Below are 23,230 nucleotides of genomic sequence, written 5' to 3' on the forward strand. Positions count from 1 at the left end.
TAATGTATATAGAGATTTTTCAGAATAATTACTGTACCTACATTTAATTTACAAATTGTGGGATTGTCCTTTTAAAGAAGATTTTTGAGTTGCAAAGGAAAATAGCATGCATTTTTTATAAAGAGGAATTTGACATTGTTCTTTGTTCTACATGCTGTAAAGGTTTCGCAGATGCATAATTTAAAAAACATCTAATTTAAATAGAGAAAATTTTCATCTTCTATTTGCTATAGCTTGAACAATAGGTACGCTGCTCTCAGACTTGCTGAAATTCAATTGTGAACATATTTTTCTTTTGCAGCAATAAAAATTAACTTTTTTAATTCTAGGAGCTATTAGTGAGTATTCTTGAACATCCTGTTCAAAGTGTTTTTAATGGATTTTATAAATTGATATGAGCTTCTTTGAAATGCATTTTTGCATGTATTTGGGCTCCTTCAGACAAGGAGTGTTTGCTAGATTTTGTGAGTATGCTATAAATGATACCTTAATTCAGAATATTTTCTTCATTAATTGCCTACAGTATAAATTAATATTCAGTTGTTTGAGGTTTTTTTAGTTTGCTTAATGAGATTTTATTGTCAGTTTTCTTGAGTTTACAGATTTGTACATTTAAAACCATGTTTGGGAAAAGAGCATTAGTATAGAATTATTAGAGATCTGAATACTAAGTATTTTTCTGTGTTTGGAATTAAAGAAACATGTATTTAAGGAAAAAAAAATCAGCTCAGATTACTTCCTTACGTGCTGTGGAATATTCCAAATAAAAATAAAGCAAACCAAGAGGGGAAAAAAAATTATCACCATGGTAGAGCAGAACAAGCAGACTGGACCGCGAAAGATATTGTGTGTGTTCTGCACTCTTCATCAGTCTTACTCTGAACATTTTATTACTTAGTTTTCTAGTAATACCAAACTCACAAATCATAAAAACAGATATAAGTACTAAATAATGAATACATTAAAGATAAAAAATAATTCATGACAGTCATAACTTCAAGAGTACCATTCAGTTTCCTTTGATACCATCAGAATGTTTTGAAATTGGTTTAGAAATTAGAAGCCTGGCTTTTTGTGTCTTCCTGAATGCACAAGTACTTTGGAATCAGCAAAACATGTCAACAAAATAAATGACCCTGATGCAGGTTGTTTGCATTTCTGCCATGACAGTGTTATCAATAAGGTATGCATACAACTCTGGGCTTCTAAAACACTGGGAGATTATCAGCAGTTTTGCCTTCCCTGTTTGATAGCCAAGAGAAACTCTTGCTACATGCACTTATCTTACAACCTCAGAGACATTAAAAAAGAAACCTGCATAATTATTTTTAGAATAATTATCCAGTGGCTGTGGTTTTGTAGGGATTCAAGTTATGATGATTGATTAAAAAAAAAATAAATACATACATATATGATGAGTTGGTTTTAAGGGACACTTGCATTCTGAGAAAATAAATTGGATTTTTAATGTCTGTTATTTTAATGACTTAGGGACTCCCATAGGCTTGGTGATTCACACTTGCCGCCTTTTTACCGAACACCCAGCTTGTAGGTTTTTTTCAGGGAAACAATGCTTATCCTATTGTAGAAACACATTACAATCAGTGAGGCTATAGGTGCATGCAACTGTCTATGAGAGACCAATTTGCATAATCAAGGCCTGATGGTAATGAAGAATCCGTGTTGTTACTTAGCTAAGCGATCGGGAAAAGGACGGTAACTACTGGGTATGGAGCTTGTGCGCATAGTGCGCTTTAACAGGGAATATCTAGTGCTTTGTAAAAAGCCTTTAATAGTTTTCAGTAGAGATTTGGTTCCATCTGACAACAGATGTAAGCATGTCATCCTACTAGAGGATCTTAAAAAGGCCAGAATTCCTTATTTTCATACACTCTTTATGCTTTCTTGCTTTTTGCAAAGCAGTCTTATGACAGTGAGTGTGAAGTACAAGCATGGTTTTGTACTGAAGTCTATTCTGAAATCAACTTCAAGGCTTTTATCTTAAACATATGGAAGATATGTTCATTCACAGGACCTACTTCATTTTTAGCATCATTGTATATGTGAGAAATAAGCCTTTATTTTCACTTTGAAACCCAGATTTCCAAGGTTGTAAGTTGTTTCAGCTTCATATGAAATGAATCAGTTTTTTATTTATAAATATATATACCTATATGCATATGTGTGTGTGTGTATACACACACAGGTGACAGCTGCTTCTTTATAAAAATTAAAAACACAAACAAAAATGTAGAAGAATTCCCTTGGCTGTTATCAGTCAAAACAAAACTCTCCTCTTTTCCTTGTGTTTACATGTGGGAACCCTATCCTCCTTTTGTCATACTTCTTAATTTTAAAGATTAACCCTTTTATTAAATCTGACTTTGCCTTTTCATATAATGTATTTCTTAACTGGACATTCTCAACTTTTTCTTTTTTATTATTTTTCCTGCTTAAGCAGTATGATTTTCAGTGCCTTGGTTTCATGGTTTTAAGCTAGGTTCTGCATCTGTACTCTGCCAACCAACGTTCCATCACTGCCTTATGAATGGTAGAAAAGTTGTATATGACTAATAGAGAAACAAACAGCATGTTGCTCTGCTTTATATGTATAAGCTGAATAATGTTTTAATTACCTAACAGCAATATATATATATACGTGGAGACACAAAAGCAAGTGAAATACTGGGGAGTTTAGAGACAATTCTGATGTTCTTGAAAGATTAAAAGCATCCTTATTCAAATGCTAGTCATCCTGTCTATTGTCAGACCTCCCAATCTCTGAGAGGTATGATAGTAAGAAGTTTTCTATTACACAGTTTTAATGAGGCTGCTATTATATACTCCCCAAAACCAAGGCATATGGCTTTGTCAGTTTTCAAGATGGGAAAAATGAAGTCTGAAGTGATGAGAAAACTTGCTCAGGGCAGCATGGTGTTTTAGTAAGAAAAGGACAGTCCTCAGCTGTACCCAGCAGATGGCATTTTTTCCCCTTACAACAACTAAATATTTTCAAAGCTAGAGTCTTTGGCTATTCTCATATGTAAAAATAAAGCCTTTTTTTTTTTCACAAAGTATTAAAAGATTGCACTGTAGGCAAATGTTTATCAGTGGTTTACAAATGAAATGTAATGTGTGTACCTCTAATTACAGGACAGCGAAGATTGGAATGAGCAGAGTGGAACAGTATAGTGAACTTGATTATTCCCCCCCCCCCCCCCCTCAGGTCTACATATCAAAACCATCATCTCTCACAGATGTTTATAAAAGCACTTCACTCTTTTGATGAATATTAAAGCATGAAATCTCAAATGCTCAAGTTTTTAACCTTTTTACTCAGGAGCACAAAATTCTGCTTGAAAGTGGATATTCAGTGGTAGGAGATCACTGGATTTGGGGAGTAGAGCAGGATAGATGGACTCAAAAGTGAATTGGATATCTCCTGATGAAGGCCCTGAACTATTCTCTCCCCTCCAAAGGGGAAAATTCATTATAGGTGTGATTAACCCTTCTCAACTAATGTATTAATACCATTTCTGACTTCTTGTGATGATAGTGATCTGTACGTAGGTCTGATTCAGGACTCTCTGTTGTTCGTTCTGCTCTCATTCAAGAAGAGAAGCAGAAATGACTCTCAAGCCTCACTGAGCAAGATGTTTGTCCTTAGTTTCTGCACAATACTCACTTTGATAAAAATCTTCACACGTTACTTATGTGTTAAGAAAATTGTGTTTCAAAGATGACTTGCATATCATAATAAACTGGAATAGTTTTTTTGTTTTAGAGGAGGCAATGGTATGGCATGCAAATGCTTTCTTCCAGCTGAGATAGGTCATAAATACAGCATGTTTTAACAGCAAAAGTATTAAGCTTCAGTTATTTGAATTATGCCATTAGAACTAGATAATCAAAACTGGTCATTTTCCTCTTTTACTCATCCTTGTAACAGGGTATGATGAATGGGTTTTGCACAGTGATGATGTCTCTGTTGTTTAACTTAGTTTCTCTTTTACATTAAAGTAAGAGGATGCTATTACACAACTTAAATTTTTTTTACGTGTATTGTATGTCAATTGTTTCTCTTTGTAACATTCAGACATGCACTATGTAGGAATTTTCCAAGTGTCTTCTGAAGATGATATCCTGCCTTTTTTCAGAGCTAAAATTAAGTTTCTTTGATATTGTTTGGCTGGTGAGTTTTTATGGTTTGATAGAGCCTGTGTTTGCAAGAGGCACAGCTGTATCCTCTATGCTTTACTTGTGTAAAACACTTTCATTTGAATAAAAATAAATTGGTACAGGCTATGCCATGCTTTAAAGATGTGGGACAAATTACTTAAAATGTTACATGTTTGACAAGCCTAAGGAAGAAGAACGAACCCTAACTAGTGCAGAAAAGCCTTTTGAAGACCTAGTATTGAAATTCTACAGCATTGTCTGGTCTGTTGCTTTCTGATGTATAGACTGAGGATCATTCATTTCCCAAAGGATTTTATGTAGCATTGGGTCCAAACATTTGTGTTCATTGCTGAAAGCTGTGTTATGAAACGGATGGTTCTTTTTAAATGAAAATTGCACACAGAAATATTTTTAAACAATCCAGAAATCCACAGCATAAAGATACTATAGATTTAGACTTTGCAGACTTGCTTCTCTCTCTTTTTACCAAGCGAATATTTAAAAAGTGCAGTGTAGTTATGTACTCCTATTTAATGCAGAAGATACATCTCTATTATTGCTCAACCTAAATTATCCCTTTGATTCACTAAAGTTGAATTTCTTACAAGACATAAAGTGCATAGAAGATTTTTCAGACAGAAAACCAGAAATTGCTATGACAAAAGGGCAAGAATGTGGTGATAATTTTACATTAATGGTTCTGATGTAATAGCTCCAGGATCACAAATAGTTTTTTTAACTTAAAATGAGGGAGACGGCAAATAACTCCGTATGGTTTTTTGTTGAGGTTTTGTTTTGTTTTGTTTTCTTTTTGAAATTGCATGATTTTCTGAAGCTCTAAAACAGCAAGTGTGTCAACAGGAGAAGTTGGCAGTTTTTGGTGTTTTTTGACAAAGCCTTACCCTGAAGTTTAATTACCAAGGGGACCTGCAAAGATAGAAAAGCAGAAGTTATGGAAGCAGCGAGAAAGGATGAGTTGGGGGAAGAAGTGGGGTGGGGCAAATCTTAATTCTAGTGAGCTTCTTTCTCTATCCTCATTTTAGGTAGTCTATTATTTTTTTACTGATAGCTATGACAGCTTTCCACTCAAGTTTGCAGTATGAGGCTCTGTAGATAGTTACTGGTCTTCTGTATAAGGAAAGACCGCTGATAAGCTTATACAAAGGTGGGTTTTATATAAAACTGATGAATGGAGAAAGACTTATGTATAGTGAAGAGAATAGCCATTTTTTCAACTGCAGAGAAAACAGACTAGTTTGGCTCTATAGAACTGTCTGGGATATTGGGACAGTTGCAGAAAATCTGTTTGTGCCATGTGTGCAAGCTTTAGAAAGTTGGGTAAGAAATAATTTTGCAACTCTCACAAACTCTCAAGTATGAGGTTGCACCCTCTTTCCTCACTCAGACTTCTCTAGCCTGAGTGTCTTCATAACAACTTAATGAACAAGTATTCTTGCTTATCTAAAAACCCTTGTTCCTGCATTCTGGTCCTAAGGAAAGCAATTCACTTTTCCTTATTTTTAGTTTTCAAATGTTAAATACTTTAATTACAATCTGCCATAGGTTTGAGTGATTTATACCTGAATGAAGTGCCTGTTTGCTCTCTGATAATAGATTTTCTCTGCCATAATAACAAGGTGGTTTTGAAAGTACCTTCAAAGAAAGGTATGGTCTATTTAATTTTTAAACAGATAAAGGATTTATCTGAAGGAACAATTAAAACTTGATTTTGCAGCGGTTCTAGTACTTGTTGTCTGATAGATGTTCTTTGACTGGTTCAGGTAAGTATGTGTGTGCTTGTAAAGTAAACCTAGAGTTAATTCTTTTTCTGTGCGTTTTAAATCAATCATGTATAAGTCTTCTTCCAGTGTAAATGCCGGATATGAAAAATTAAAGCAATATTCCAAGTTTGAAATTAAATATATTAGACCAAAAAAATGCAGAATTGTAGGAACTGTCAAAGTAATCCCATTGTCACTAGTCTGTGCATGTAAAATGTTGCTGAGGAATGTTAAGGTTACAGCCTAGCATCCAAAAGAAATTGAATTCCTCCAAGCAGGGACCCCAGGGGCTGTGCATTACTCGTGCTGGGACAGGTAGGTCCAGAGAACAGATCTGTAGTAGCTGAGTAAATGGAATAACTTCTGCCATTCCTAAATTGAACTTCTCTTAGGAAAACAGATTGTAAAAAGAAAAAAAAAAAAAAAAAAAAAAAAGAGAGACACTTTGTTGTTGGGTTTCCTAACTGGTGTAAATCTTCACAGCAGAGATGTGTTAAAATGTAGGTTTCCCATCATCTGTTACAGGAATATGTGATCTATGAGTCTGCCCTTTTCTCTCTTTAATTCTGCGATACTGTTCCCAGATAGACTCAAATTTGTGTTCCTGCTAAAGTTTATTCATTCTTCTTTCCTTTTCTCACTCATATTTGCATGTGAGTCTTCAGAGTTCATTTTTCCAGTAAAGGTGATTATTTTTTTATTTGCTGTCAGTTGCTACTGCAGAGCCATTAAAGTCCTGGTTAAAATGCATAGAATTTCCATGAAATAACTGAAATTGCATTCTGGTATGCTGATTGATAACTTTCTCTCTCTGATGGTCTGAAGATGTAGGTGAGACTGGGTATATTGGAAAATGCAATAGCTTAAGTTATTTTGTTATGCTTATCATATATATTTAAAAAATAGCCAAATTTTGAGACATCAAAGTCCTTCTTCAAGCTCAAGATTAACTTGCATGCTCCAGTCCTTGTTCTTCCCAGCTATATCACTTAGACTAAGAAAACATACTACTCTTTGCTAAAGACTTTGTCTTACCTTAAATAGACCTGAATTAAGTTCACAGTGTTTATAATCAACAATGTCATTTTTTTTTCTGTAATACCTGTAATTAATTGCAGCTTAACTATATTCCCTAAACAGGCTTATTATCTGTGCAGATAGCTTCTAATACTGCCGTGAGGATCTTCTGCTTGGAAAATCAAAATATAGTGAACCATGTTGCACTAATTTTTTTAGCAGATTTTTTTTAGCAAGGGTAAAATATAATCCAAAAGGACATGCAAAATTGCTTGCAGTAAAAAATGGTATCTTGGAGGCATATTGCAAAAAGGAAAAAAAACTTCTTTACTGTACATTTGTTAATTAATAACTTAATAATTTATGTTACATAAATCTTCTCAGAAATAGATGAAAGAAAAGCCAGAGCAGGTCATCCTGATACCAGTTAAATCAGTAGTTAATAACCAGGGACTGCAAGTAACTAATTTTTTGTCCTATGCAGTTAGCATTTGATCGTAATTGCTCTTTCACTTGTGCCCTACATAATAAAAATTCATAATTCAAGACAGTAAATGAAAAGATGCTCTCTTTCTGTAATAATAATACAGCAATTTTTATGAAGAATTCAATTATTTTTTCCCACCATTTATAGGAAAGATATATTTCAGCAAGTTGCTCATCACCCAGGCCTCAGCTTCTTTGACTTTTTATAGAGTGCGTCACGAAATAGCTTAATCATTTCAAGTAAAGTCTAAACAGCTGGAAAAGAAGAGACTAAGAATACTAATAGTATATGAAGAACTTGCAAAATGGTTATATTGACCCAAAATTCTGTAGAAGCAGCCCCCTAAGATTATGATGATGATGCTTCCTGGTCCTTTTCCTCAGCCCACGTGCAGGCAAGCAGGTGGGTCTGGCTGCATGGGACTTCTTGAGGTGTTTGTGAACTTGGATGTGACCATACCCCGGGTGCCTGGGAAGAAGGGACCCTGGGTAGTGCCCTGTGTGTTTTTAGTAGCTGCATCAGGTTTATATTGCTGTGGGGACCGCGGCTGCTCAGGAGAAGCTGGAAAAGTGGTTCTCAACCTGGGAGCTGTTGCTGTGAAGCAAATGCTGTGTGTGGAGCAGAGGCATCTCAGAAGGTTTTTTTTTGTTCCCAGTCTGTTTGCTGGCCGCCCTGTGTTTCTTATCATCATTCAAGCTTCCATCATCCCAGTGCATTCCACTCGTCTCCTGGTGGCTTCAAGAAAAGTATGCTTCCCCTCTCTGAATTGGGAATTGGGATAAATGGTGCTTAAGTTTGGAGAAAGAAGCGGGGGGGGTGTATTGGAGGGAGATAATAATCTTAAAAAGCCTGAACAAAATAAAACCAAGGGGCAGCTGAGTGTTAAAGGACAGAAAGAGGAATGGAGAAAGGGGTTACTGGAGGAGATGTGGCACCTCTGAAGTGAGGCAGAGCACCCCAATAGCAGAGCAGTGATTTCCCTTATGGAGAAAGGAGCCTTATGGGTAAGGATGCTGACTTTTTTGGAGCAGAGTAATACACCAGAAAGACAGGGCGGCTTTACTGCAAGTGCCTTCTAGATTACAGATGCAATAATCAGTATTACAGTGTTGGTAGTTGGTATTAAAAGGTAATAGTCCTTTCTTTTGTCACACCCAGGAAAGTACTTCAAGTGCATTTCTTATTACTTCAAAACGCAGAATACTTCATTCTGTGTTTATTACTATCTTAAGAATTTCTGTAAAAGAAATTTCATTAAAAAGTTCATATAGCGCGTATGCTGAGGGACTTAATTTTATAATGTACAGAGGAGCTAAATCTTGCACCATCCATGCAGGTTTCAGAAATGAGAGTGAAGTTCATGAAGTCTCTGACAGCCTTCCTACCTTATTTTGGGTGGTAGATTTGTTCGTAACAGATGGGTGTTTGTGCATTCTGCTGGTGGCACTTGTGCCTGGGTAGATGGCAGCTGGCTGCCAATCACTCCCAATGCTAGACAAAGACTTTGTTGTTCATTACATGCTTCCCTCATGAACCCATACCTAAATGGTTTGTAGACTGCAATTCGATCATTTCTGTGGTTGTGCATCATTAATGAATAAAGTATTTTTTTGAATAAATCATTAAAGGGATGGGGGGAAACAGGAAGAGAAATCGGTTGGAGTGGTCTGACAGCGCACATGCATATGGCTAAGGGTGCTCTTTCATGATGCCTTCCTGTGGAGGATCTTTAATAAGAAGGTGGGAATTTTAATACCGCTTATATCTCTGATCCGTGTAGACAAGTAAATTTTATATTCTTTAGTGTTTTTTTTTTTAAGAGAAATTGTTAGTCTTCTGGATATTTTTCTTATGCATGTTCAGTCCCTGTTTCTCTTGCACACTATGGCAGTGTGCATGAGCTCTGGTCTAATTACATGTTTTGTGATGAAGTATTTATCAGATTTGAGTTCTCCCTCAGTCAGCATAATTCAATCACTCCTTGCTTTTTTGTTACAAGAAATAAAATACGGATCACCTGGTCAATCTTTGGTTTGCCTTGCGTTGTCAAAAGAATACTGGTGCCAACTGATTTACCTAGGGTACCTTATGCTGTGCTTCCTAGTGGTTTACAATACTTTCACTGAAAGACTGTAGCATCCGTAATTCATCAGATTTTTGATATATGGCAGAGTGACCTCTATGGCATACAGGAACGTCTTGTCCTTATTGCAGAGGAATTCTGTCTAAATTTGGCCAACCTACAGAGTGGCCTGTTTTCTTTTACTTGGAAGTGTTAGCTGCCAAAGTCTGGGGGTGCTGTGAGGTCTTGCCACCACTGGTGCAGCATACAGGGCACTGGGAAAACCAGGAAACTGTTGGAGCAGCTGTGCTGACAAATGAAGGGCAGAATGGGGGAGGTTATAGCCAGATGAGACCAGATGTAGCTTTTCTGCCAGTTCTTTGTCATGGTTTTTCAGCAATAACAACCTGTGTTAAAATTGCTGAATATTTAAATTTCCAACTTTGCTCTGACAATTTAGTTGTACAGGACAGAAGTTTGGTTTTATTTTTTTTATTTTAAAAATGGAAAGACCAAGGACAAAAGAACGACAAAACCGCATGTGGAAGGAGAGTTCAATAAGCTTCAAAGTCAAGCCTTTGAATGTTAGGAAATAGCAGAGTTCTAGTTGCCAGGTTCATATCCATAATGGTATATTCCTTAATTAAATGGGTAAGTACCTTTCCCTGATTCATACACACAGGAGCACATATCTTTCACTGCAGAGGAAAGTAATGCTGAGGTCGTAAGGGTGATTTTAAGTATGGCTTCAACTTTCTTTCAAAGTGATGCACTTTGTAATCTAGCTAAACTTGCCAGCCTTTGCTTCATAACTTGCTTTATCAGCAGACTTTCTCTGTTCATGACTTTTTTCAGATTACTAATAAATATATTAAACAGCCTGTTACACAAATTGAATAGTCACTTGGCCTTTGCCAAGATGAAAACTGACCATTTATTCTGCCTGTCCAGTCTCTTAATGAGGGTTTGATCCATAACAGTAAGTAGCCTCTTCCATATAAAAGGACTTACTGCCTAGTTTTATTTTTTAAAAAATAAATTACTGTGGAAGACTGTAACAGAAGCCTTTTGGCAGTCTGAATCGATTATGTCAGTGTGGTGCCTCTCCTGTCCCCCACTCCTTTTTAAGCGCTCTTTCATTAAAATGATCAAAAGAGAGGCAGATGCAGCCACAGTATGAATGCAGGGGATGTGCAACCTCCTAAGTAGCATTGCCATGCGTGACCAAGGTGGGCATGCTGAACAATGCTGTGCTAAAGGGTAGGACTCTGAGAAGCTTACAGAAATTACCTTGTTTAGGTGTTAAAGAATGACTTTTTTTTTTAATAGCAATTCAGAACTTCTGTATTAAGAAATAACAGAAATCTTGGATATATTGCATCAGGGTCTGGTAATTGATTTCACCTTATCTATCAATATCTTCTCAGAGCTTTTCTTTTAGTACCTCTATTTCTGCAGGCATTTCATTTTGGTAACTAAAAAAACCAAACTGGTCCTGACTAGGTGCCTTTATATTTTCAGCGGGAACAAACAAATCCATTAGTTTTTCAGCAGTCTTCCCATCTTCCTTCGTTGCTCATTGTATTTTCACATGATCAAATGAATCTGCTGAATTTTTTTTACCAGTTTTGTACTTGGATATACTTGAGATATTTTTGCCATTATCTCATTTATTTCTTCTGTATCTTACTTGCTCTTAGAAATCCATTTTTCTTAAGTAGCTCCTGAGACACTTAAAATGTCTTTGTTTTGACTTTAAAATGTTTGTAATTAGACTTCTTATTTTATTGAAATCTCCTGATACAAAGCTTTGTGTTGTGGTGTGAATTATTCATTTAATTCTGGGTGTTGAATTTGCTCGTGTTGTGGTCTCGGTTATATTTTAAAAGATGGCCAAGGTGAAAGGACCCTATGGGGTCCTAGACTAGAAGGTGGATTTGCAGTGTTCCAGTGAGTCCACTACAGGGTTGTGTGGGTGCTCTTGTTTTGTGATATATGGATAAATCTGGGCAGAGTTGCAGCACAGCCTGTGTCAGGCAGGTCTTTCAGCAAATTGGGAATAGTTCCTAGCTCCTGTCCTATATTTCAGTGAGATGAAAGGGATGATATTCAGAAAGAAAAAATTGACGTTTACTATCAGAAATAGATTCTAATAGTGAAATCTCTCAGACTACGTAATAATCTCCCAAAGGAGAAGGCAAGCAGCCTCATTTTTCAGATAATTTATGGCCAGCCTGGCCAAATTGCTCGTTATACTACAGGGAATAATATTCCATTGGTGGAGGAATTGGCATGATTATTTAATGGGTACTTTTTGTTTCTACTTACTTTTCCCTTCTTCTTTTTATGGAGCGGTTATATGTAAATGTAGTCAAAATGCTTCTTTATGTGATTTGCCTGTAAGTCAAAGCCTGGACAAACATTAAAATAAAGTGCAAGAATGTTTCTTGAAAAATCTCCCTGTCTCTAGGAAAGCATTCGTGTACAAACATCCCCTCCCCCCCCCAAAAAAAAAAAAAAAACAAAACCAAAACCAACAAACTACAGCCAAACACTTGTTCAAAAATAATGTAAATTAAACCCTCCTAACTCAAAGTAAACTTTGATATTGGTCACTTTATTCTTTTTGACTGTGATCTAGAATCACTTGCAGACCATTACTTCAGATATGAGGTCACTTCGTTTTGCAGTTTTGAGCTCTCTAAATGTAATTTTTATTGTGTCTTTTATGTAGCAGCGGTGACGTTATTCAGTAGAAGTATGTCTTTCAGGGATCAGTTACTTCCCAGATTCCTATTATCAATAGTCAATGACAGGCAGTGATTTACTGTAGGGCATGAGGTAGTTCAGTGAAGCCTTTCAAGTATTATGCGTAGGAGTTTTTCCTTTGAAGGGCAATTAACACATAACATTGATATTTTTGCCTAAGTTGCATGTGTTTCAAAAAGCTGCATGCTTATTAATATATGGAAAGGCTGAGGGTGTTAAATTCAAGTCTGTAGTTTGTGCTGTCCACTGCATTTTTCCCCATGAATATTACTTAGAATACAGTTTTATGTTAACTGCCATCACCATTAACTTGCATTGGGATATTCTGCAGATTCAGAATTCAATGAATGAAAAGGTTTTGCTTACCTTTCTGTGGGTTTTTTTAATTGCAGAGATGAATTTAGCATTGTAAAATTGTTTACAGTCTCTTTTTTAACACTTGATTGTATCACTTCCCAACCTTTTTCCTCTGTTGCGTTCAAACCCAGGGGTTTTTGCATCTTTACTGTGTAACCAGCTGTGCATAGTGTCTCTTCCAGTATCCTCGTAGCTTTTTTCAATTTGTGCTCAAATTTGAGGAAGAATTTCCTAAATCAAATATACAGTTTATAATCATCATGATAAAGGGTAGGGAAATACTAGAATAGCTTATATTTGTCCATGAGAAGTTTTCTTTCATGATTGACAATTATAACATTTTGTTAGAATATTTTCATAGCTTGAAAAAGTGGTTTGATAAATGCACTGTAGAATGCAGAAGAGAGTTCTTCTTTCTTGTCTGTGAAGCCTCTGTTTTGCCACTGTCAGTATTCTGCGTGCAAGGTTCACTACTGCTTCTCTTAACTGTCAAGTTCTTTGGCTCTATATACTTTTAGAAGAAAATTGAATGCATGTTGTTGGCAGACCATACATGCATGTCAGTTTAAATTCACAAGCTTATCTGTGCACTGGTATTAGCTTTTTCCAGAATTTGTATCGGAACCTTTTATATACTTTTGTATTTCATAATACCTAGTATAATATTTTCATTATATTACTCTTATGTTAGTCTATGAAATAAATTAATGAAATAATTAATGATCTTGAAAAAAATTGAATGCAGGAAGTTAATTCTTTTGACCCTGACATCAATTTTTATAATTCTCTAGTTACACTTTCCTAATTTTCTTCTTGCCTTTTCTTTCAATTGTGTATTCCTAGAAAATACATAATTAGAGTTGAAAAGCAGTGGGGAACAATTAGCATAAGCCAGAAGCAAAATATAATTGTAATGTCACTGTAGTAGAATCCAAGTTATGGTTCAAGAGACTCTTTAAGAAACTGCTTCTCTTTCCATGTTAAAGATATTGCAGCCCAGTGCACAGTTTTCCCTCAGTTTAAGTGAACACAGGATAAATACAGAATATTTATTATATTCTGAGGAGGACATCAGCTGCATCATGTGAACATGCTGTCCTTTCTGCTTTGTCATGATGCTTTATTTGTGCTCATGTCATCGTGTGCAATAATGACATACTGGGGTAATTTCTTTGCATAATGGAATACAAAATATATAAAATTATGTATAAAAGTTACTTTTATCTTCAAAGCTATATGTGAAAAACATTCAAATAGTGTTTGAAAACACAGTTATTGAACTTACAAAGGTGTTGCTTCTGTTCTCAGGGCTGTTGTTCTTCTGTGTTTGTAAATTATTACAGTCATTTATGCCTAAAATGTGCAAATGCCTCCGGGGCGAATTTTAGAGACAGTTAAAAGCACATGTAGAGCGTAACAGTCTTTGTATATGCTTATCACACAAAAGGTATATTTTAAAATGAAATGTAAAAACATTCAGACCATAACTAATATTAATCCCTGTTATATAGTTATTTTAAATATGGGATTTTAGAATGTGAGTGTGGTCACAGAGATTTTCCTAAAATTTTGTCTCACTGTCCAATTTATACTTTGAACAGGTTGTATTCCATTTTTGGCTTTAATCAGCCACAAATGTGTGTGCTGAAATGTTTTTAGCAATAAAGATATGGATGTTCACAAGGGTCAGTAGCCCCACTGAGTGTCAGGATTGTTTTTTCTTTCCATTTTGCTTCACATCTATTCCACTCTTGATACACATCTTCTCAGGATTGAAATCTTTTCACCTGCAACCTCTGTGAAGACTGCAAATGTCTTTCTGCAGCATATGAAGGATGATCAAATCCCAGCCCCACTGTAGCTAGTTGTTGCTGGTTCTGACTGTAAAGCGGAAGTAGTCCATGCATCTCAATCCCGTTTTCTCATCAGTGAAATTGGTATTCCTGTTTAATCATATCTACTAGGGTGAAATCCCTTCCAGGCAGACTCCAAGGGTGGTTCAGGTATCAGTCCACTATTCAGATCAACCAGAAAAAAACTTGTCTGATCTGGAGAGAGTTCTTTCAGGTAGAACAGACCACAGCAGGAGCTGCCCCTCGTCCTTTGCTGAAAGCAGTCAATTCCATCTACACCATTATTAGAAGTACAGACAGATATGCACAGCCATCAAGCTGAGTTTTGGAAGTTTCTGCAGTCTTGCATGCACTCAAATATTTTTCTGGTTTTGCGATGTAACAAGTTTTATTACATCTAGCAAAGCTTTGGTGGCAAGCTGTACCACCTATCGAGCTCTTAAAAACAAACACAAACTCATCTAGAGTCAGGCTTTTTTGTTGGTTCAAGAGCTAGTGAAAGAAACTGGCAACAGTCAAGAATAAAACCAGAAATACAGAATCTAGTGACTTGATTTACGTGGAGTGATGAACTATTCTTCAGCCGTGATGTATGTCAAGTTAAATTTTAATATTGCCTAGTACAAATACTGCAATATACTATTTGATAAATTGCCATAAATTCTGGGATTTTGGTGAGCGTTCCTGTGGAAATTTAAGGAGGAAGTTACATGTTCTGTTTCACAGGGGTAGTGAAGAACTGCAGCAATGCTGCAGGCAGCTCTGCATGCCTACCACTGTCTGTTTCATGGCAGCATTCATCCGGAAAAGCCAGACGGCTCGAGTCTATGTGCCTGGTCATCATTTTCCTTCAGCACATTCCACCTTTCCAGTGCCAGTTACCTTACCTCTTTTCAGCCCTTCTGCTGTACACATTGCCTTTTTTCACTCCATACTCCCTGCTTTCCAAACCTGTCTGACCTCTGTGCTGTCGCCTAGAGCTGCAAGTCTGAGCCTGTGTTCCTGCACGATATGCCACCGGTCTCGCAAGAGAGCAAGCGCAGGAGCTGCTGCCTCGCACAGGAGCAAGTTACCGCGTTCAGCTAATCTGCAGTAACTTGCTCCTGTGAGAGGCAGCGGCTCCTGGCTCCACTCTGCTCCTTTCTTTTTCTGCATGCACCTTTCTGGAAACCTCCTTCCATAGTTTGCATGGCAGCACTAGGATCCAGGTAGCCCAGAGGGAAACTTCCAGCCAGTTTCTGTATGACTGGTCAGAAGTTACATTTTCAGCTCCACAGTTTGCGTGGCCCTGTTTGGTAGCCCGAGCAGACTTTCAAGAGAGCCCTTGGAGTCTGAAGGGGTTGGTGTTTGGGGTTCAGATCAAGCTGAGGTGGTGTCCTCAAGGCATAAATGCCAATAAGAGACGGAGGAACTATATTCGGCACTTCTAAGGCCCCACCTTAAGTACTATGTTCAGTTTTGGGCCCCTCACTACAAGAAAAACATAGAGGTGCTAGAGTATGGCCAGAGGAGGTTAATGAAGCTGTTGAGGGGTCTGGAGAAACAAGCCTTATGAGGAGCGGCTGAGGGAACTGGGGTTGTTTAGCCTGAAGAAAAGGAGCCTCAGGGAAGGGAGACCTTATCGCTCTCTACCTGAAAGGAGGTTGTAGAGAGGTGGGGGTCAGTCTCTTCTCCCACGTAACAAGTGATAGGACAAGAGGAAACCTCAACTTACACCAGGGGAGGTTTAGGATGCATATTAGGAAAAAGGTCTTTGCAGAAAGGGTTACTAAGCACTGGAACAGGCTGCCCAGGGAAGTGGTGGAGTAGCCATCCCTGGAGGTATTCAAAAGACGGGTAGACGTGGTGCTGAGGGACAAGGTTTAGTGGTGGTTTTGGCAGTGTTAGGTTGATGGTTGGATTCAGTGATCTTAAAGGTCCTTTCCAACCTAGACAATTCTATGATTCTATATGACACCTACTTTCTGCCTTTACAAAGTACTACTTTATAGCTGGAGCATTGGTGTGTTGGTGAGCTGTACCTGAATGTTTGTTGAGATTATCTTGAAATACCCGCCTTCATCTGAAAAAAAAAAAAAGCTTAGTGATTTACCAGGAACAGGCCATGTGTGGAGAAGAGGAAGTGATCAGGCTTCTTTGAAATGTGCTGCCCACATAGATTCCATAGCTAAGGGTCGCTCTGCTTCTCATGGCCAAAGGTGGTAGGAAGGGGGCAATGGTACTGGGAGTGTCCCAGCCCCCAAAGCAAGTTCAGCTGTGCTCGGGGAGCATGACCTCTGTGGTAAATCGGTCCTTGCTGCTCACATATTCCTAATCTACCAGTCTTCTCCAGCTCCGAGCTCTGCTCCAATGCTTTCCAACCCAGAGAGCTGCTTTGTCACTCCTTTATACTTCTCATCCCTTTTGTGTTCCACATTCCCTGCCATCTCATCTGCCTTATTCCAAGTTTCTTTTCACCCAAGTCCTTAATCATGCCCAGTATTTATTTCCATTTACCGCCCTCACATCACAGTTTTTCTTTGGAATTGCTGTGCCTGCCTATGCCCACTCCTGCAGTCAGCTTCCCCCACAGGCATGCAGTGCCTGGCTCCTGCAGCTTGGATTTTGAAAATGCAGGTACGTTTTTCTTCCCAGAAAAGGCCAAATCTAGGATTCTGAAGACAGAAAATGGGACATTTGATGGTAACTGTGTGGCAACATTTTCTTGGTACTGGCAAGGCTTTTAAGACCTTGACATTGGATTGGTGAAAGTCAGAAATGGTTGGTCCTGATACTTTTGGGGTTTTTATGCTGTTTGCATAGAACATAACGATACAGCCCAAATAGGCACGTCGGGCTAGAAATCTGCTCACTTGGGTGTATGGGACAGGAGTAGGAAGAGTGTAATGTTATGTATGGACAGCACATATTAAAGAACCACTGCTTCTTGGAGTGATGTTTTCTTCCTTCCATTTACAGAAAAAAATGGGAATTGTGTTGACAATGTATTGAATGGAAGACACGTACATAAAATACACATCTGTAAGCTAATATGATCAGTTGAGGCAACTTTGTATATTGCTACATATTTTCCAGTAAGAATAAATATATGTACTGAAGTGCCAGTAGGCATTTGCATTTTTGACAATTCTTTCTCATAATTTTAAGGTAATTATTTGAATGTGAAATTCAAAAATGATCACTCTGCTGTGAAACTATCACCACTGTTTCATAGGCTGGTATTGATTTTGGCCAATTACAGGTGATGCCTAGCTGTTAGAAGGGTTAGGTGTTGAGTATTTTGAGAATAGAACCCTGCAAATGTGAAATTAGGTAAGAAACAGAAGACTGACATTTTAAAAGAGAACATTGAAATAAGGAAATATATACCAAATATAAATATATAATTTATATAATATAAAATATAAATATAAACCAAACCTGGAAACCATTGGAAAGTCTTCAAAGGCAAAGGGTAATTAGTTGAGAGCATTAGGAGAGAATATCTATATCAATTTAGACATGTTGAAGTTTATGGTATAAAGTTAATTTTAGTTAGTTAAAAAATGCAGCCTGGTGTTGTACTAAAGAACTGTAACAATGTCTACGCATAATTTGAACTTTCTGATAGGTGAAGAGTACATCTCAATGGTAACTTAGAGATCAGTCGTGCTGAGTTCCTATGGGTGAGATGGAGATGGGCACATACTCCTCTTATCTCACCTCTCTCCTCAATGGCACATCGGGTTTTTTGATACTGCCACTGGTGACTACTGAAGGAGCAGTCACATTCTTGCAGTAGCTTGACCTATCCAGAGCCTCAGCAGTGACTCTTGCTGCAGTCTGCTTACCTCTCCAGACTCTTCTGTGTGATGTCAGTCTCTGAAATACGGAGATTGTGCTGATATATAGTAAGAGAATGGTTTGGGTTGTGAGAGACCTTAAAGACCATCTGGTTCCAACCCCCCTGCCATGGGTAGGGTTACCTTTGTCAGGTTGCTCAACGACCCATGCAACCGGGCCTTGAACACTTCCAGGGATGGGGCATTCACAACTTCCCTGGGCAAATTGTTCCAGTGCCTCACCACCCTCAGAGTGAAAAACTTCTTCCAAATGTTCAATCTGAACCCGCCCTCTTCTAGTTTAAAGCCAATAAAGAGTTTCTTCCTGATATCTAATCACTACACTCCCTGATAAAGAGCCCCATCCCCATCAACAAGTTCCCTTTAGGTACTGAAAGGCAGCAATAAGGTCTCCTCGGAGCCTTCTCTTCTCCAGGCTGAACAACCCCAACTGTCTCAGCCTGTCTGCATAGGAGAGGTGCTCCAGCACTCTGTTCATCTTCGTGGCCCTCTTCTTGACCTGCTCGTGCAGGTCCATGGTTTTCATATGTGGGGGGGCCCTAGAGCTGGATGCAGTACACCAGGTGGGGTCTCAGGAGAGCAGAGTAGAGGGGCAGAATCACCTCCCTTGACCTGCTGGCCATGCTGCTTCTGGTGCAGCCCAGGATACGGTTGGCTTTCTGGGCTGCGACTACACATTGTTGGTCATATTCAGTTTTCATCCACCAATACCCCCAAGTCCTTCTCTGCAGGGCTGCTCTCAAAGAGCTCAAGAAAGACTCTGAAGTAACAGTTTATGCAAGTCATGAGATTTGGATTGTTTTGAATTGCTTGGACCATTTAGGGTCAGAAAAAAGCAAGTATTTCAGGGCATTAAATTGATCATATTGAGACGCTCATTTCAACCTTATTGAGTGTTTATATGGAAAACTGGCTGGCTTTGTGTGTTGGTGATATAATTTTGAACTTCAGAACTCAAGAGGAATCTTGAAAGCTAAAGAAACAAAGAATGCGAGCTTTTATTTAAGCAAGGGAGAGTTACTGGTAACTTTCCATTCCCTAAAAATTTTCCCAACATTGCATTGAATTAACATTGCCTTTTTGAAGTGACTTGTGAATAGAAATAAAAAATTATGAGTAAAATACCTTTCAGCCAAGGCGGTGGAAGGTGAATAAATAGTAATGAGCTTGTACTTCTGTGTCAGTATCAGTCTTATTAAAGAAGGCAGTCCTTGCAGTATGTCTGCAGGTTTTGGGTACACATCAGTGATAGCAAGTTAAACAGTGTAAACTGCTGTGTGGTCTTCTGGAAAGGTTAATCTTAAGGTTCCTTAGGTGTTCGTTACTTCTAACTAAAGCCATCCTAAAGACTCAGATTTTTAATGGTCCTACATTTCTATCCAGTTAAGAAAACAATGTGAAGAATAACCAAGTGGAAATAATCACACTGTATGTCTTCTCTTTTTTTGGGGGGGTTCCATACTAGAAATAGAGCTAGTGGATATTTTTTTTTTCTTTTCTGCATTAAGAAAATTATCATAGAATCATAGAATGGTTTAGGTTGGAAAGGACCTTGAAGATCATCGAGTTCCAACCCCCCTGCCATAGGCAGGGACACCTCCCACTAGACCACGTTGCCCAAGGCCATGTCCAGCCTGGCCTTGAACACCTCCAGGGATGGGGCCTCAACAACCTCTCTGGGCAACCTGTTCCAGTGCCTTACCACCCTTAAAGTGAAAAACTTCTTCCTAATGTTCAATCTGAACCTGCCCTCTTCCAGTTTAAAGCCATCCCCCCTCGTCCTATCACTACATGCCCTAGTAAAAAGTCCTTCCCCAGCTCTCCTGTAGGCCCCCTTTAGGTACTGGAAGGCCACAATAAGATCTCCCCAGAGCCTTCTCTTCTCTTGGCTGAACAGCCCCAACTCTTTCAGCCTCTCCTCATAGGAGAGGTGCTCCAGCCTCGGATCATCCTTGTGGCTCTCCTCTGGACATGCTGCAGCAGGTCCATGTCCTTCTTATGTTGGGGACTCCAGAGCTGGATGCTGTACTCCAGGTTGGGTCTCACGAGAGTGGAGTGGAGGGGCAGAATCACCTCCTTTGACCTGCTGGCCACGCAGGTCATTATATGCAGTTCTTTTTAAAAATACTTTTTTTGCTTTATGATGCCCCTTCTCAAATATGGTGACATACCATGAATCCTTTCTACAGACACTCTTTTAACCTTTTCCACTAATTCCCATGTTTCTTTTCATTTAGAAAACCCTTAAATGTTTTCTGAGTTTGCTTTACAGTTCTAGGAGAAGATTTGATCAATATGCTCGGTTTTTCAGCTCTGAAGACCTGCATTCTGCATGAATTTGGCTTATTGTGACTGAAAACGAGTTTGACATGCTCGTCCTGACTTCCATATGTCAGTACTGCAGAACCGTTGCAAAACAGTACCGATCTTCCTGATGGAGTCAGGCACACTGATGGGCAAAGGGAGGAAGCCACTTGCTTGTCTGTACTGCGGCTGATCTGCTGTGATCATTACTGGTCTCCCCTTCCTATGGGTATTTCTGTCAATGCTCAGGAAATTTTGTATGCAGTATCTAATGACAAAAGGATTTTTGAAGATGATACACAGTTCAACACCACTTCTTACTTCTCTTTTATATACATGACTGTTTCAACTTTGCCATTTTGCCAAGTTACACCAATTCCCACTGTTGGGGAATCAGTTTAAGGTCATATATATCATATTGTCAGAACTGGGAAAAATCAAAACATACTAAGATGTGAAACATCACACAGTGTTTGGATTGCATGAACTGAAGGTCAATGATTTACTGCTGTCTAAGCTTCTGTTTTCTTTTGTTTATGAATATAGACCTGGAGATGGTGAGGTATTAGTTAGAAAACGACAACCAGTTTATATATAGAAAAAAAATGTCACTCACTATGAATTAAAAGTATATAAAGAAAGAGACATCTCAGTGTCAGACTTGAGCAGAATGATGCCTACATTCCTACTTATTTTCTGGTTATTTCTAGTTAGGGGGAAATTTAATCCATACGTGACGCATTATTGCTAATGAGAATGGGAGATAAAATTGAAGGAAAATACAAAATAACAAACACTTTATGAACACTTGGAGCTATTAAAGAGTTATGATGGGTTTTGCATGTCCCTTTTAGTCAAAACAGAAAATCTTTCAGTGGTCTGTCATTGACAAGTTCTCCTTATGGGGTGTCTACTACAGTGCAATGCTTTTGGAGCCTCTGAAGTGGAGGGGGTGACCACTGTGCCTTTGCTTAGCAAAGAGGAAGATCGTGGTGGTCTGGTTTGAACAACATGGTGTTTTCCTAACCTTTTCACTGGCCGGTGATGTTCTTGTCTGCTTGTTGATAGTAGCTGCATCCTAATGCTCCTCTCCTCCAGGATTTGGAATTTGTGTAGTAATAACATTGACTTGCAAGGTATCTGCAGAAATGAAACTAATTCTTTTCCAGAAGTACCAACAGTCATTTGAATCAATTTATCCCACTGTCCCTCTGGATCTTGGTGGTGTATGTAACGACTTTGTAAAGAGTTGAAGAGAACAGTAGACACAAACTGCATCTGGGGCTCCTTTTATTTAGGAAGCCATTAGACAATATGGCAGAGATTCTCTATTATTTCTGTACTTGTAATGATGACACTTTTATATTACTGTGTGTGCTTTTATTTGCTCTAATCTGTTTTAACTCTTAGGCCTGCTGCTCTGAATGTTTGCTAGTCTTTTCTCTTGCTGTCCATTTGTCTCTAATGGTCTCTAATAAATAGAAAAAACACATACCTGCCGTTCTTCCATGTTACTGAGTGACATCCATCACAAAGAAGCTCTGAAGAGCTGCTTGCACCGTAAACACACATTACTGGTGTGCATCCATCTTTAATGCGCGTCTTTCCTTTTTTGTAGTAGTTCAAATAGAATTGTGTAATCAGTTTTGCAAAGGTAGCTCTTGCAATCGTAATGAAGCTTGTTACCCTGCTAGGGTTCAGTAACAACTATTGGAGATGCAAAAAACCTTATGGATGTAAAGTGATATCTTAAAAGATTTTTTTCGTTTTTTTAGGCTACTCACCCAGAATGTTGGTCTTCTTTATGTTGGAAACTTTGACAGACCTTTTGCACAAATTAAGGTACGATTAATAAGCTGGGAGGGGAGGGGAGGTGGCTATTTAAATTATTTAACTTCTGTATGATTTTAGTCTTGTTTTAGAGAACTTCAAGTTAGCAATACAGCTTCGGTAAAAATAATGGGAAATAGTGCTACTTTGGTGACGTTTCCCATATTCTGGGTTCGCTTCTAGTTACATCTGTGTACTTAACTTGTCAAAGAAGACATTTAGTTTTTCCTATAATCTTGTGATTAATTTTGACTTTGGTTTAATTATCAGAAGGAAAATATTCTTTCTTTTTCTTTTTTTTTTTGTTAGGTTACCTTGTCAGTAACATTTTAAAACAAAGTCACTTTTGGAACTCTGTAATTCTTTAAGTGATCTTTGACAGGGAATACAATGCAGTAAAAAGCACAGATTGTTTTCCCAGTATTATTAGATTTATTATGAAAGACTCATAGAACTGCTGGAAAATCATTTTTTGTCTTTTATGACTTACTGTTTCTTTTCCTTTAGTTGAACTATAATAGTTTCACATTTCTAATTGCCAGTTGCTAATTAGTTATTGTCATGTCGTTTGCAAACAAAAATGTTTTATGAGAATATATGGACTGATTCTGATGAGCTTCATTGGGATTTTTCGTAGGACAAAGAGAGGGAAGCATTAGCATGTCAATCATTACACTGGGATGTGGAAACGTGGTATCTGTTTTAGAATGCTGAAATGTTCCCATGTCCCAGATGATACCTGTAATTAC

The 23,230-nt window shown here is 38.0% G+C and overlaps 1 protein-coding gene across 2 annotated transcripts in view; it reads left to right on the top strand.

The window, feature by feature from the left end:
- RNGTT (RNA guanylyltransferase and 5'-phosphatase) overlaps positions 1–23,230 on the top strand; it is a gene marked incomplete at both ends in the record, with an annotated part of 198,604 nt that overhangs the window by 143,023 nt on the left and 32,351 nt on the right. For both annotated transcript variants that reach the window (XM_082481115.1, XM_082481116.1), the window contains one exon: positions 22,427–22,493. In XM_082481115.1, the coding sequence (XP_082337241.1) occupies positions 22,427–22,493 (67 nt within the window). The remainder of the gene's footprint in view (positions 1–22,426; positions 22,494–23,230) is intronic.

Source organism: Vanellus vanellus (assembly GCF_965231255.1).
Source record: "Vanellus vanellus genome assembly, chromosome: 3".
Lineage (NCBI taxonomy): Eukaryota > Metazoa > Chordata > Aves > Charadriiformes > Charadriidae > Vanellus > Vanellus vanellus.